The sequence below is a fragment of the Lontra canadensis genome, unplaced genomic scaffold, assembly GCF_010015895.1.
Source record: "Lontra canadensis isolate GAN:19392208 unplaced genomic scaffold, GSC_riverotter_1.0 scaffold121, whole genome shotgun sequence".
Classification (NCBI taxonomy): domain Eukaryota; kingdom Metazoa; phylum Chordata; class Mammalia; order Carnivora; family Mustelidae; genus Lontra; species Lontra canadensis.
In genome coordinates this window covers 3,720,062-3,734,037 of record NW_022631115.1, presented here as the reverse complement: position 1 = coordinate 3,734,037, position 13,976 = coordinate 3,720,062, and the positions used below count along the sequence as shown (strand labels likewise).

General features: G+C 35.2%; 1 protein-coding gene across 4 annotated transcripts in view; it reads right to left on the bottom strand.

Annotated features, from left to right (window-relative positions):
• Nucleotides 1–267: 267 nt before the first annotated feature.
• Nucleotides 268–13,976, bottom strand: part of SNTG1 (syntrophin gamma 1) — an 890,620-nt gene continuing 876,911 nt past the window's right edge. For all 4 annotated transcript variants that reach the window (XM_032841184.1, XM_032841181.1, XM_032841185.1 and 1 more), the window contains one exon: nucleotides 268–1,626. In XM_032841184.1, coding sequence (XP_032697075.1) covers nucleotides 1,468–1,626 — 159 coding nt within the window. In that variant the 3' untranslated portion in view covers nucleotides 268–1,467. The remainder of the gene's footprint in view (nucleotides 1,627–13,976) is intronic.

Here is a 13,976-nt window from a genome sequence, read left to right as displayed (position 1 = left end):
AATGGTTTAGTAAATTTTAAAGCATAATGATCATGTGTCCCTTTTGCAAATAATTTTGTTTCCTTCTTGAGTACTTTTTTTTTCCTATTTAAAAAAGAAAATTAAACCACCTTATTGGATAGTTCATCATCTTCACAAGGAACTATCTATGTTTGATTTAGTTGGGAACACATGTGTTAATTTTTAAAAAAAGTATTTTTTTCTTTTTTTTTAATAGGCAGCTAGTTGTTTAAAAGCAGATCTCAGTACAGCTGTAGTAAAGGACAGACAGTGTTTTCCACATTTAAACCAATAGTTATATAATACCAGGGTCTGAGTCAGGTGCCCATACCTCTGATACTTTCAAATTTCCAGCTTCTTCACATTTAGTAAGACAAGATAACTAAAATAACCCACATAGTCTTGCATTATATAATCACCTTTACGACATGGTAAGCTAGAAATTAAAAATTGTATTTTCATATCTCACCTTACTTTCTCATAAAATATTTCTAAAATGGGAAAATATCATTTTCCTGAAATAAGTAAAACTGAGACTACACTCTAAGGTCATTTCAGTCCATGATTAACTAGTAGATTAGAATACAAAGAATTGTATGAGTTTCTCATACCACATTTTTTGTATTATTTTCTCTACAAAAGTTTTTGGGGTCACTGAAAATTTATGAAACTTTAATTTGATAACAAATCCCATTAGGTAAGTATAAACCTTCTTAAATGAAGGAAAGAACAAGAGGTTCATGAATGTTTTCTTGGTTCATAATTAAATTAACACATGTCAGCATATTTGGTTGACACTAGCAGCAATAAAACATTGATATCAGTGATTTAAGGAAAAATAGTACATTTTACATTGTAACTATCATAGAATCGATGTATTTATTCTTTTGAAAATCTTAGGAATAGTTGACAACAAGATAAAATTGGAATGCCAGTGTCATATTGCAGAAAGAGGATGCAAGGAAAATCTACATTAGCAAATTAAAGTGCTTTCTTCTTTGATGAAATTTTTTACATGCTATTTTCTTCGCTGCCATGTGGTTTATTTGCCTTCTTTATATCACTCAAAATTCAATGATAGGGCATTCGTTCATGATCTGGCCCAACATGTATTTGTCATACAAAATAATCTAAAATACAGAAATAACCATTTAAGTGGTACTTTTATTTATAGGTAGCTTACAATTTGTATATTATTTACATACGTTGAATCATTCATTCTTTTGTCTTCACTTTCGATGGTACAAATAAACTGAGAACAAGCTGTTATGTTCACTTAAGATTATTCACAATGTCTTCCAAAATAGAAGTGCTTTTGAGATCCCTTATGACCTTGCTTTCTGTTCAAATTTCAAACTGAATTCACTGTTTACTTGGTGATATGATTGTTTCTCCAGGGTCTAAAATGATGATTATGTTTATTTTCTTTATACAGTCATAGTAAGTGATGATGCAAATCTCGGTATGTCAAGTTGTGTACTTTGCTTTGCTTGTAGTAGCAGAGCTGGCAGCAGCAGAAGCGGTAGCCTGATTGCCTAAAAAGAGAGGGTCCAAACAAGCTACTTTGGCAGCAAAAAATGAATGAATGCAGTGAAGAACAGCAAATAGATTTGAAAATTCCAGCTCCTGAAAGGGAAAAAGAAATGCTTTAGATAGGGGCGCGTGGGTGGCTCAGTGGGTTAAAGAAATGCTTTAAATAAAATAAAAATCAACTTCTTTTAAAAAGTTGATAATAACTAGACAACTAGACAATGAGTTTTTTTCCAAGCTCAATAAACATGATTTGAATCAATATACATTGAATCTTTCTATATATATATACATCAAATGTATAGAAACTGTAGAAATTTTTATTCAATATATAAATATCATATGTATTACAGATTTACTTCAAAACATGACAGTCTAAGAGCTAGAAATACTAGGCATTTTTATTATCTGTGAAAGTCATTTCAGTATTGATAAATGCTAAATAGAAATATATTTGATCAGAATAAAATTTTATTCTTGGTAAAGTACAAAACATTGGAGTAGCTTAAAATATATTTTGAATCTCTCTATACATATTTCACATGATAGATTTGGATTGAAATAATTTTAAAAATATTCTCTTCTGGTTCCATACAAATTTTTGGATTATTTGCTCCAGCTCTTTGAAGAATACTGGTGGAATTTTGATTGGAATGGCATTAAAAGTATAGATTGCTCTAGGCAGTATAGACATTTTAACAATGTTTATTCTTCTGATCCAAGAGCATGGAATGGTCTTCCATCTTTTTGTGTCTTCTTCAATTTCTTTCATGAGTGTTCTGTAGTTTCTCGAGTACAGATCCTTTACCTCTTTGGTTAGGTTTACTCCCAGGTATCTTATGGTTCTTGTTGCTATAGTAAATGGAATCAATTCTCTAATTTCCCTTTCAGTATTTTCATTGTTAGTGTATAAGAAAGCCACTGATTTCTGTACATTTACTTTGTATCCTGCCACGTTACTGAATTGCTGTATGATATGAACAGACACTTCTCCAATGAAGACATATAAATGGCTATCAGACACATGAAAAAATGTTCATCATCACTAGCCATCAGGGAGATTCTAATTAAAACCACATTGAGATATCACCTTACACCAGTTAGAATGGCCAAATTTAGCAAGACAGGAAACAACATGTGTTGGAGGGGATGTGGAGAAAGGGGAACCCTATTCCACTGTTGGTGGGAATGCAAGTTGGTGCAGCCTCTTTGGAGAACAGTGTGGAGAATCCTCAAGAAATTAAAAATAGAACTTCCCTATGACCCTGCAATTGCACTACTGGGTATTTACCCCAAAGATACATATGTAGTGAAAGAAGGGCCATCTGTACCCCAATGTTTATAGCAGCAATGGCCACGGTTGCCAAACTGTGGAAAGAACCAAGATGCCCTTCAATGGAAGAATGGATAAGGAAGATGTGGTCCATATACACTATGGAGAATTATGCCTCCATCCAGAAAGGATGAATACCCAACTTTTGTAGCAACATGGATGGGACGGGAAGAGATGATGCTGAGTGAAATAAGTCAAGCAGAGAGAGTCAATTATCATATGTTTTCACTTATTTGTGGAGCATAACAAATAGCATGGAGGACATGGGGAGTTGGGAAAAGGGAGTTGGGGGAAATTGGAAGAGGAGGTGAACAAAGAGAGACTATGGACTCTGTAAAACAATCTGAAGGGTTTGAAGAGGTGGGGGGGTGGGAGGTTGGGGGAGCCAGGTGGTGGGTATTAGAGAGGGCATGGATTGCATGGAGCACTGGGTGTGGTACAAAAACAATGAATACTGTTATGCTGAAAATAAATTTTAAAAAATGAAAAAAAAATAAAAATAAAAATAAATAAATACTGATTTATGTTCCAAAAAAAACCCAAAAAAACAATATTCTCTATTATTCCTTAGAATAAGTTACAATTTATCATAAGTCACTGAATAAGAAGTGCTGAAAGTGAAAGATTATGAATGTTTATGGCACTAGGAGCCAAATCGTTCAATTCCAAAATATCCTGCATGCATTAATCCTAAATGTAATTAATTTTAATTGTTGTATTTGGTTGTTTAAATTTGTTGTATTTGGTTGTTAAAAAAAAAAATCAGCCAAGGCCCACTAATCATTTGGATTTTTTAAAATATGTTTCACATTTGGATCCTTAAGGAAATTTGTGGACCACATTGGGGGAAAAAAAAAAATATATATATATATATACATATATATATATATGTATATATATATAAGAGTTTTGTTTTGTTTTATTTTGATTATTTTCAATCCAGGAATGATGTCAGACTAACTGTAAAATCATGAGGTGATGCTCAGGATAGATTTTAAAAGCTGACATCAGCTTTGGTGATCAGGTATGGAAAACCATCAGTAGTTCCATAAAATGTTTTAATTCCAAGAGGGTTGAGAAAGGCAAATTCATACATATGTTTAATGGAGTCTGTATGATAAACATCACAAAAAGGATAACTAGAGGGTAGTAAACCATATGAAATTGCCTACAAAGTTGTTGCTATATAATTCATATTTATAATAAAAGATGTAGAATTACAATTTATATGCACATTAGTAATAGTGTTTGCAATTTGGAGTGTGTGATGATGGAAAACAATACAAAGTATCTATTCAATTGGGAGATATCATATGTGTTATGCACCAGGAAATTATTTAAGCAAAATAATTCACCTTCAGAATAGTTTATCAGATCATGCAGTAGAAGCACAATAGAGCACAACACAAATTCATTCATAGTACTGTAAAATATACATAATATACATAAAATACCTATGCTTTCTCAGTAATTCCCTTCAAAATGTCAGTATTTCATAGTTTCCTTTGGCAAATGTTGACTTACTCTAGAAAGCAGGAAAGATTTAACTATTCTAATTTCCTAAAATACTTCAATCTAAAAATGATTTTAGTTATTCCATCATAATTATTTCAGAAGCTTTATTCTTAAGAATCCACTACAGTGGCACTATGATATGTTACTTGTCAACTAGCAGCTTTTCTATTGCTTTAACTTAACTTTGAAGTCCTCCTGTTCTTTATGCAGCCAGATTATGAAGATTCTGAATTACTTTTGATATTGATCCATATTAAGGGCATCAGATATGAAAAGGGTGGTAAAATTTTAGAAAATATGAAATGTCCCTATGTACTATTAAAAAAGAAAGCAACAAAAATATGCAATTCACTCTTGATAAAGGGGAAAATATTTTGAATATTGCAAGTAGGCAAAAATATAACAACTTTTTTCAAAAATAATTCTGCGACATCTTTATTAATTTGGAGATTATAAAAATAGATATGTATCTATACAGAAATTTTTCAGAAACGTTAATATTCTCAATTATTCATGCCTTATAAATTGTAACTTAATTATTTGATGTAGATTGGCACTGTAAAATGTTTATACCTTTTTTCAGGGGAGTTAGGGGTAGAGAGGAAATAACAGGTAAAAAGAGAAAGCAGGAGGCAGAGATGCGTTCAAGTTTGGTTCTTGATACCAATGTCAACTCATCTTTCTTCTGTCTCAATACTCACTTTTGGCCACTATATTCCTTCTTGGGGCTTCAATTATCACTTCTTTCTATATATATTCTTACTCATTTCTAATATGACTCCTAGACCTATATATCCGTCTATCTGCTGAGCATCCACAATGGCATCCATCAAATTATTTATCTCCTTGTAATAAAGTTCTTCTGAACCCCATAAATTTCACTAAACTTAAGTTCTCTTCAAAATTTTTAGCGTTCATTCATCCAATGAATATTTATTGTGTGCTTAATATGCTTTTAGTCTTTTTCTGGGTGGAAAGATCTAAATACTGAGCAAAACAGACCAAAAAAAGTCTTGATGGGTCTTACAATCTGGTGGCAAAAGACAATATATAAGGGCATAAATAAATTAAATATAATATTACTGAATATGTTTACAAGTACAGTCAAGATAACAAAGCAGAGAAGAGAGAAGAGTGTAGAAGGAGCTGCAAGACAGGAAAACCTTCACTGGCATGTGTAAAAAATCTGAAGGGGACAAAGGAATAAGCCATTTGAATGTCTGTAAAACAAACAATTCCAGACAGATGTGTAATTTCAAAAGCCCTGAGAGATATTCTAGGATACTTTGAATTAAAGCAAGGGGCTATTGTGGGAACTGAATGAATTAAGGAATAATTAATAGGAAATGAAGTCAAAGAAATAACACAGGTCAGAATTTGGAGTGCCATATGGACTCTTCATGAGTTTGACTCTGAGTGACATGGAAAACCATGGGAGATTTTTGAGCAGAGAGTGATAAGAATTGACATAAGTCTTAAAATTATAATTCTGAAAAAAATCATAATTCTGAGCTCTATTGAAATAAGATAGAAAAAAGGAGAAATATTATAACATTTTTAATAAGGAAAGGTATGGGATTTCTAAGTAAAGTTGAGTCAAGGATGATTCGAAAATATTTGATTGAGCAAATGAAAGGAGAGTGTTGTCATTTACTAAAATGGAGGAATTACAAAAAAAAAAAACAGGTTTGGCATGAAAGACCAAGATTTTGGCTTTGGACCCGTTATATCTGAGAGCATATTAGAATGACAAGGATAATTATATATCTCTATATATTAGTGTAGACTTAAGGGAAAAATCAAGGTTGGCATAAAATTTAGGATGTGTTGGCATATAGATGAGATAAAGAATAAATCTGTGATCTGAGTGAGAAATTCAAGGTGTGGAGGGTATGTAGAAAAAAGGATCAAGGGTTAATCCTGGAGATCCTACAATATAAAATTAGGAAAGATAGGGAAGAACCAGCAAAGAAAAGAGAGTGGTAGTTGCCACAGGAAGAGAGATAGATAAAACAGAGAGTCTGGTAAAATGAAAACTGGAAATTGACTATTGGATTTAACATTTTTAACCTTGACAAAGTAGTTTAATGGAGAAATGGATGCAAAAGATCCATAGGAATCAGTTCACAAGTGATTAAGTGAAAAAAAAAAAAAGAGCAAGTTTAGATAATAATCTTTTAGAGAAATCTGTTTTTCTTTCTTAAATGAGCAGAGAAATGAATCAGTAAGTGAAATCAATAATATTTATCTACTATTTAAGAAGTTAGGAAGCACCTAAATATATACAGCAGATACTAAAAGATCTAAAGGGATGGGGCACCTCAGTTGGTTAAGCAACTGCCTTCCGCTCAGGTTAAGATCCGCTCAGGTTAAGATCCTGGAGTTCCAGAGTCAAGTCCTGAATCCTGCTCAGTAGGGAGTCTGCCTCTCCCTCTGATCCTCCTCCCTCTCATGCTCTCTCTCTCCATCTATCATTCTCTCTTTCTCAACTAAATAAATAAAATCTTAAAAAAAATTAAAAGCTCTAAAGAAAGAAATAACAATACAATGAAAGTAGGGGGCTTTAATACATCACTTACATCAATGGATGGATCATCCAGACAGAAAATCAATAAAGAAGGATCATCCTTAAGGATGTTAGACCATGTTAGACCAGACATTGCTGATAACAGGATATTATATAAGAAGATTCTAGAGACTCTACCAAAAATAGATTAGAACCAATAGGCAAATTCAGTAAAATTGCAGAGTACAAAATCAATATATACAGAAATATGCTACATTTCTATACACGGTAGTTCATTATTAAAAGAACTGTCAGAAAGAGAAATTAAGAAAACAGTCTCTTTTACAACTGACTCAAAAACAATAAAATACCTAGGAATGAATATAACCATTGAGGTATATGACCTGTACATTAGACACCAAAAAACAGAGAGAAAGAAATTGAAGACACATATAAATGGAAAGACATTCTGTGCTCATGGATTAGAAGAATTAATACTGTTAAAATGTCCATGGGGCACCTGAGTGGCTCAGTCAGTTAAGTGTCTGCCTTAGGCTCAGGTCTTGATCTTGGGGTCCTGAGATCAAGCCTGGCTTGTGTTCCCTGCTTGGTAGAGAGTCTGCTCCTCCCTCTCCAACTGTCCCTCCCCCTCAACTTGTGCTCTCTCTCTCTCTGAAAATAAATACATAAAATCTTAAAAAAAAAAAAAAAAAAAGTCCATGCTACCCAAAGCAATATATAGACCCAATGTAATCCCCATCAAAATTCCAATGGTATTTTTGATAAAGATAAGACAAATGAGCTTAAATTTTTATGGAACCACAAAGGACCTGAATAGCCAAAGCAATCTCTAGAAAGAACAAAGCTGAAGGATCACACTCTCAGAATTCAAACTTTTTACAAAGAAATAATTGTCAAAATGATGTGGTATGGGCATGAAAACAGACACACACATCAATACAATAGAATTGAGAATCCAAAAAAAAAAAAATTAAGCATATATATATTTAATTAATTTAAAACAAAGGGGCCAAGAATATACAATGAGGGAAGGACAATTTCTTCCATAAATGGTGTTGGGGAAACCGGATGGTATTAGGGCCAATTTAATGATAAAACCTGTTTAACTATTAGGGCCGGCTTAGCCAGAGCGACTCCATATTACCTGGGTAGCCATATTGTTGTTTACATCTACGGACTTCATTCCGGGAGTAAACACCCCAGCAGTTCTAAATGCCCAAGCATGCCCCAGCAGTTCCAAACATCCCAGCAGTTCCTGGTATTGGTTCTGGGTATCAATTCCGGGAGTAAATGCCCTAGCAATAGAAACCATGTACCTTGTGGTCTGTGGTTATGCTCTATAAAACCAGCCTGTGAGATTGGGACAGGGTTGCACTCTTTGGATGTGGCCCTAGCCGGTCAGTCTAACTTCTAATGCTTGGCATAGAATAAAGCTTTACATAACTTTCACTTTGTCTCAGTCTCATTCCTTTGATAACAGACCCCAACAACTGTCATATGCAAAAGAATGAAACTAGACGAGATCTTATACTGCACATAAGATTTAACTCAAAATGTAGTTTTAAAACCTGAAAAAAATGGTATAAGTTAAAATTAATTTATTAATTAATAAAGCTTAATTACAAATCTAAAGCATTTTTCTTGAGGTTATCACCTCAAGAATTTTTTTTTAATTCATTTTTCTAATCTGTTTTTTGTGTGGAATGCTTAATATATTTACTTTAAGAGGGACAAGATCGCGGGGAAGTAGGAGGAGGCGCCTTTTCAACCTGTACTTTAAAGTGAGCTGATTACCTACCAAAGAACTCTGATCACCCATGAAATCAGCCTGAGATCAGAATTATACACATCTGGATCTCTACAGGGGCAGAAGACGCCAGTGGGAAGGAGGAGGAATGCCCAACAGAAGAAAAATACAGAGGATGGATCTTCTGCAACAGAGCTAATGGCTATCAACATAGACAATATGTCAGAAAGAGAATTCAAGCTAACAATTATCCAGGCAATAGCTAGGTTGGAGAAAGCCATGGATGACCAAACGGAATTGATTAGGGCCGAGCTGAAAGCAGCCAGACAGGATGTTCACAATGTTAGGGCAGAACGAAAAGCTACCAGGGCTGAGGTTCACAATGCTCTCAATGAGTTCCAATCTAATCTAAATTCTCTCAAAGCTAGGGTAACTGAAACAGAAGATAGAATTAGTGATCTGGAGGACAAACAGATAGAGAGAAAGGATCAAGAGGAAGCCTGGAACAAACAGCTTAAAAACCATGAAAACAGAATCAGGGAAATAAATGACGCCAAGAAATGTTCCACTGTCAGAATTACTGGAATCCCTGAAGGGGAGGAGAAAGAAAGAAGTCTAGAAGATATAGCGGAACAAGTTCTTCATGAAAATTTTCTCAATCTCGTGAATGGAACCAGTGTTCATGTACTAGAGGCCGAACGGTCTCCACCCAAGATTATAGATTCCAGAAAAACATCAAGGCACCTCGTAGTCAAATTGAGGAATCATAATTGTAGTTACAATCTCTTGAAAGTCGCTAGGACAAAGAGGCTCCTTACTTACAGAGGAAAACCCATCAGAATAATGTCAGACCTGTCCACAGAGACCTGGCAAGCCAGAAAGGGCTGGCAAGATATATTCAGGGCACTAAATGAGAAGAACATGCAGCCAAGAATACTTTATCCAGCAAGACTGACATTCAAAATGGATGGAGAGATAAAGAGTTTCCAAGACCGGCAAGGCTTAAAAGACTATGCAACCACCAAGCCAACACTTCAGGAAATATTAAGGGGGGTTCTCTAAAAGAGGAAAAATCCTACGAATAGCATTGAATAGAAATATAGAGACAATCTACAGAAAGAAAGACTTCAAAGGTAACACGATGTCAATAAAAATGTATCTATCAATAATCACTCTCAATGTGAATGGCCTAAATGCGCCCATAAAATGAAACAGGGTTGCAGATTGTATAAAATGACAGGACCCATCCATATGTTGTCTACAAGAGACCCATTTTGAACCTAAAGATACACCCAGACTGAAAGTGAAGGGATGGAGAAGCATCTTTCATGCCAATGGGCCTCAAAAGAAGGCCGGGGTAGTGATTCTCATATCAGATAAATTAGATTTTAAGCTAAAGACTCTAGTCAGAGATACAGAAAGACACTACATAACTCTTAAAGGGACTATCCACCAAGATGATCTAACAATGGTAAATATCTATGCCCCCAATATGGGAGCAGCCAATTACATAAGAAAACTGTTAATTAAGATAAAAAGTCATATTGATATGAATACATTAATAGTAGGAGATCTTAACATGCCTCTCTCAGAAATAGACAGATCATCGAAGCAGAAAATCAATAAAGAAACAAGAGCATTGAAAGACACATTGGACCAGATGGACCTCATAGATATATACAGAACATTCCACCATAAAACAACAGAATACTCATTCTTCTCAAGTGCACATGGAAGCTTCTCCAGAATAGACCACATACTGGGTCACAAATCAGGACTTAACTGATACCAAAAGACTGAGATTATTCCCTGCATATTCCCAGATCACAATGCTTTGAAATTGGAGTTCAATCACAAGGAAAAGTTCAGAAGGAACTCAAACACCTGAAAGCTAAAGACCACCTTGCTTAAGAATGCTTGGATCAACCAGGAGATCAAAGAAGAACTTAAACAATTCATGGAAACCAATGAGAATGAAGACACTTTGGTCCAAAACCTATGGGATACAGCAAAGGCAGTCCTAAGGGGGAAACACATAGCCATCCAAGCCTCCCTCAAAAAAATTTGAAAAATCCAGAATACATCAGCTGTCTCTACACCTTAAAGAACTAGAGAATCAACAACAAATCAAACCAACTCCACACATAAGAAGGCAAATAATCAAGATTAGAGCTGAGATCAATGAGGTAGAAACCAGAGATACAGTAGAACGTATCAATGAAACTAGAAGCTGTTTTTTTTAAAGAATCAATAAGATCGATAAACCATTGGCCACACTAATCCAAAGAGAGAAAGCCCAAATTCATAAAATTATGAATGAAAAGGGAGATATCACAACTAACACCAAGGAAGTAGAAACGATCATCAGAAGTTATTATGAACAGTTATATGCCAATAAGCTAAGCAACCTAGATGAAATGGATGCATTCCTGGAAAATTATAAACTCCCAAAATTGAACCAGGAAGAAATCGACAACCTAAATAGACCAATATCTAGTAACGAGATTGAAGCAGTGATCAAAAACCTCCCAAAAAACAAGAGCCCAGGACCTGACGGATTCCCTGGGGAATTCTACCAAACTTTCAAAGAAGAAATAACACCTATTCTCCTGAAGCTGTTTCAAAAAATTGAAGCAGAAGGAAAACTTCCAACTCTTTCTATGAAGCCAGCATTACCCTGATCCCCAAACCAGGCAAAGACCCTACCAAAAAGAGAATTTCAGACCAATATCACTGATGAATATGGATGCTAAGATTCTCAACAAGATCCTAGCAAACAGGATTCAACAGCACATTAAAAAGATTATCCACCATGACCAGGTGGGATTCATTCCTGGGCTACAAGGATGGTTCAACATTTGCAAATCAATCAATGTGATGGAACAAATTAATAAGAAAAGAGAGAAGAACCACATGGTCCTCTCAATTGATGCAGAAAAAGCATTTGACAAAATCCAGCATCCGTTCCTGATTAAAACGCTTCAAAGTATGAGATAGAGGAAACATTCCTGAACTTCATCAAATCTATCTATGAAAAACCCACAGCAAATATCATCCTCAATGGGAAAAAGCTTGCAGCCTTCCCGTTGAGATCAGGAACACGACAAGGATGCCCACTCTCACCACTCTTGTTCAACATAGTATTAGACGTCCTAGCAACAGCAATCAGACAACAAAGAGAAATAAAAGGTATCCAAATTGGCAATGAAGAAGTCAAACTCTCTCTCTTCGCAGATGACATGATTTTTTATATGGAAAACCCAAAAGACTCCACCCCCAAACTACTAGACTCATACAACAATTCAGTAACACAACAGGATACAAAGTCAATGTACAGAAATCAGTGGCTTTCTTATACACTAACAATGAAAATACTGAAAGGGAAATTAGAGAATTGATTCCATTTACTATAGCAACAAGAACCATAAGATACCTGGGAATAAACCTAACCAAAGAGGTAAAGGATCTGTACTCGAGAAACTACAGAACACTCATGAAATTGAAGAAGACACAAAAAGATGGAAGACCATTCCATGCTCTTGGATCGGAAGAATAAACATTGTTAAAATGTCTATACTGCCTAGAGCAATCTATACTTTTAATGCCATTCCAATCAAAATTCCACCAGTATTCTTCAAAGAGCTGGAGCAAATAATCCAAAAATTTGTATGGAACCAGAAGAGACCCCAAATTGCTAAGGAAATGTTGAAAAACAAAAATAAAACTGGGGGCAGCATGTTACCTGATTTCAAGCTTTACTACAGAGCTGTGATCACCAAGACAGCATGGTACTGGCATAAAAACAGACACATAGACCAGTGGAACAGAGTAGAGAGCCCAGATATGGACCCTCAACTCTATGGTCAGTTAATCTTTGACAAAACAGGAAAAAATATACAGTGGAAAAAAGACAGTTTCTTCAATAAATGGTGCTGGGAAAACTGGGCAGCTATATGTAGAAGAATGAAACTCAACCATTCTCTTACACCGTACACAAAGATAAAATCAAAATGGATAAAAGACCTCAACGTGAGACAGGAATCCATCAGAATCCTAGAGGAGAACATAGGCAGTAATCTCTTCGATATCAGCCACAGCAACTTCTTTCAAGATATGTCTCCAAAGGCAAAGGAAACAAAAGCCAAAATAAACTTTTGGGACTTCATCAAAATCAAAAGCTTCTGCACAGCAAAGGAAACAGTCAAGAAAACAAAGAGGCAACCCACGGAATGGGAGAAGATATTTGCAAATGACAGTACAGACAAAAGATTGATATCCAGGATCTATAAAGAACTCCTCAAACTCAACACACACAAAACAGAGAATCATATCAAAAAATGGGCAGAAGATATGAACAGACACTTCTCCAATGAAGACATACAAATGGCTATCAGACACATGAAAAAATGTTCATCATCACTAGCCATCAGGGAGATTCAAATTAAAACCACATTGAGATATCAACTTACACCAGTTAGAATGGCCAAAATTAGCAAGACAGGAAAACAACATGTGTTGGAGGGGATGTGGAGAAAGGGGTGGGAATGTAAGTTGGTGTAGCCTCTTTGGAGAACAGTGTGGAGATTCCTTAAGAAATTAAAACTAGAACTACCCTATGACCCTGCAATTGCACTACTGGGTATTTACCCCAAAGATACAGATGTAGTGAAAAAAAGGGCCATCTGTACCCCAATGTTTATAGCAGCAACGGCCACGGTGCCAAACTGTGGAAAGAACCAAGATGCCCTTCAATGGAAGAATGGATAAGGAAGATGTGGTCCATATACACTATGGAGTATTATGCCTCCATCAGAAAGGATGAATACCCAACTTTTGTAGCAACCTGGTCGGGACTGGAAGAGATGATGCTGAGTGAAATAAGTCAAGCAGAGAGAGTCAATTATCATATGGTTTCACTTATCTGTGGAGCATAACAAATAGCATGGAGGACATGGGGAGTTAGGAGAAGGGAGTTGGGGGAAATTGGAAGGGGAGGTGAACAATGAGAGACTATGGTCTCTGAAAAACAATCTGAAGGGTTTGAAGAGGTGGGGGGGTGGGAGGTTGGGGGAACCAGGTGGTGGGTATTAGAGAGGGCATGGACTGCATGGAGCACTGGGTGTGGTACAAAAACAATGAATACTGTTATGCTGAAAATAAATTAAAAAAAATGAATAAAAAATATATGTATATTTACTTTAAATGTATTATACATAAAGTATAATTTATGTCTATCATTTGCTATTTGTTTACAATATATTTTATTCTTTTATTCCTCTATCACTGCCTTCTTTTATGTGTGTATGCATATATAATTTTAATTC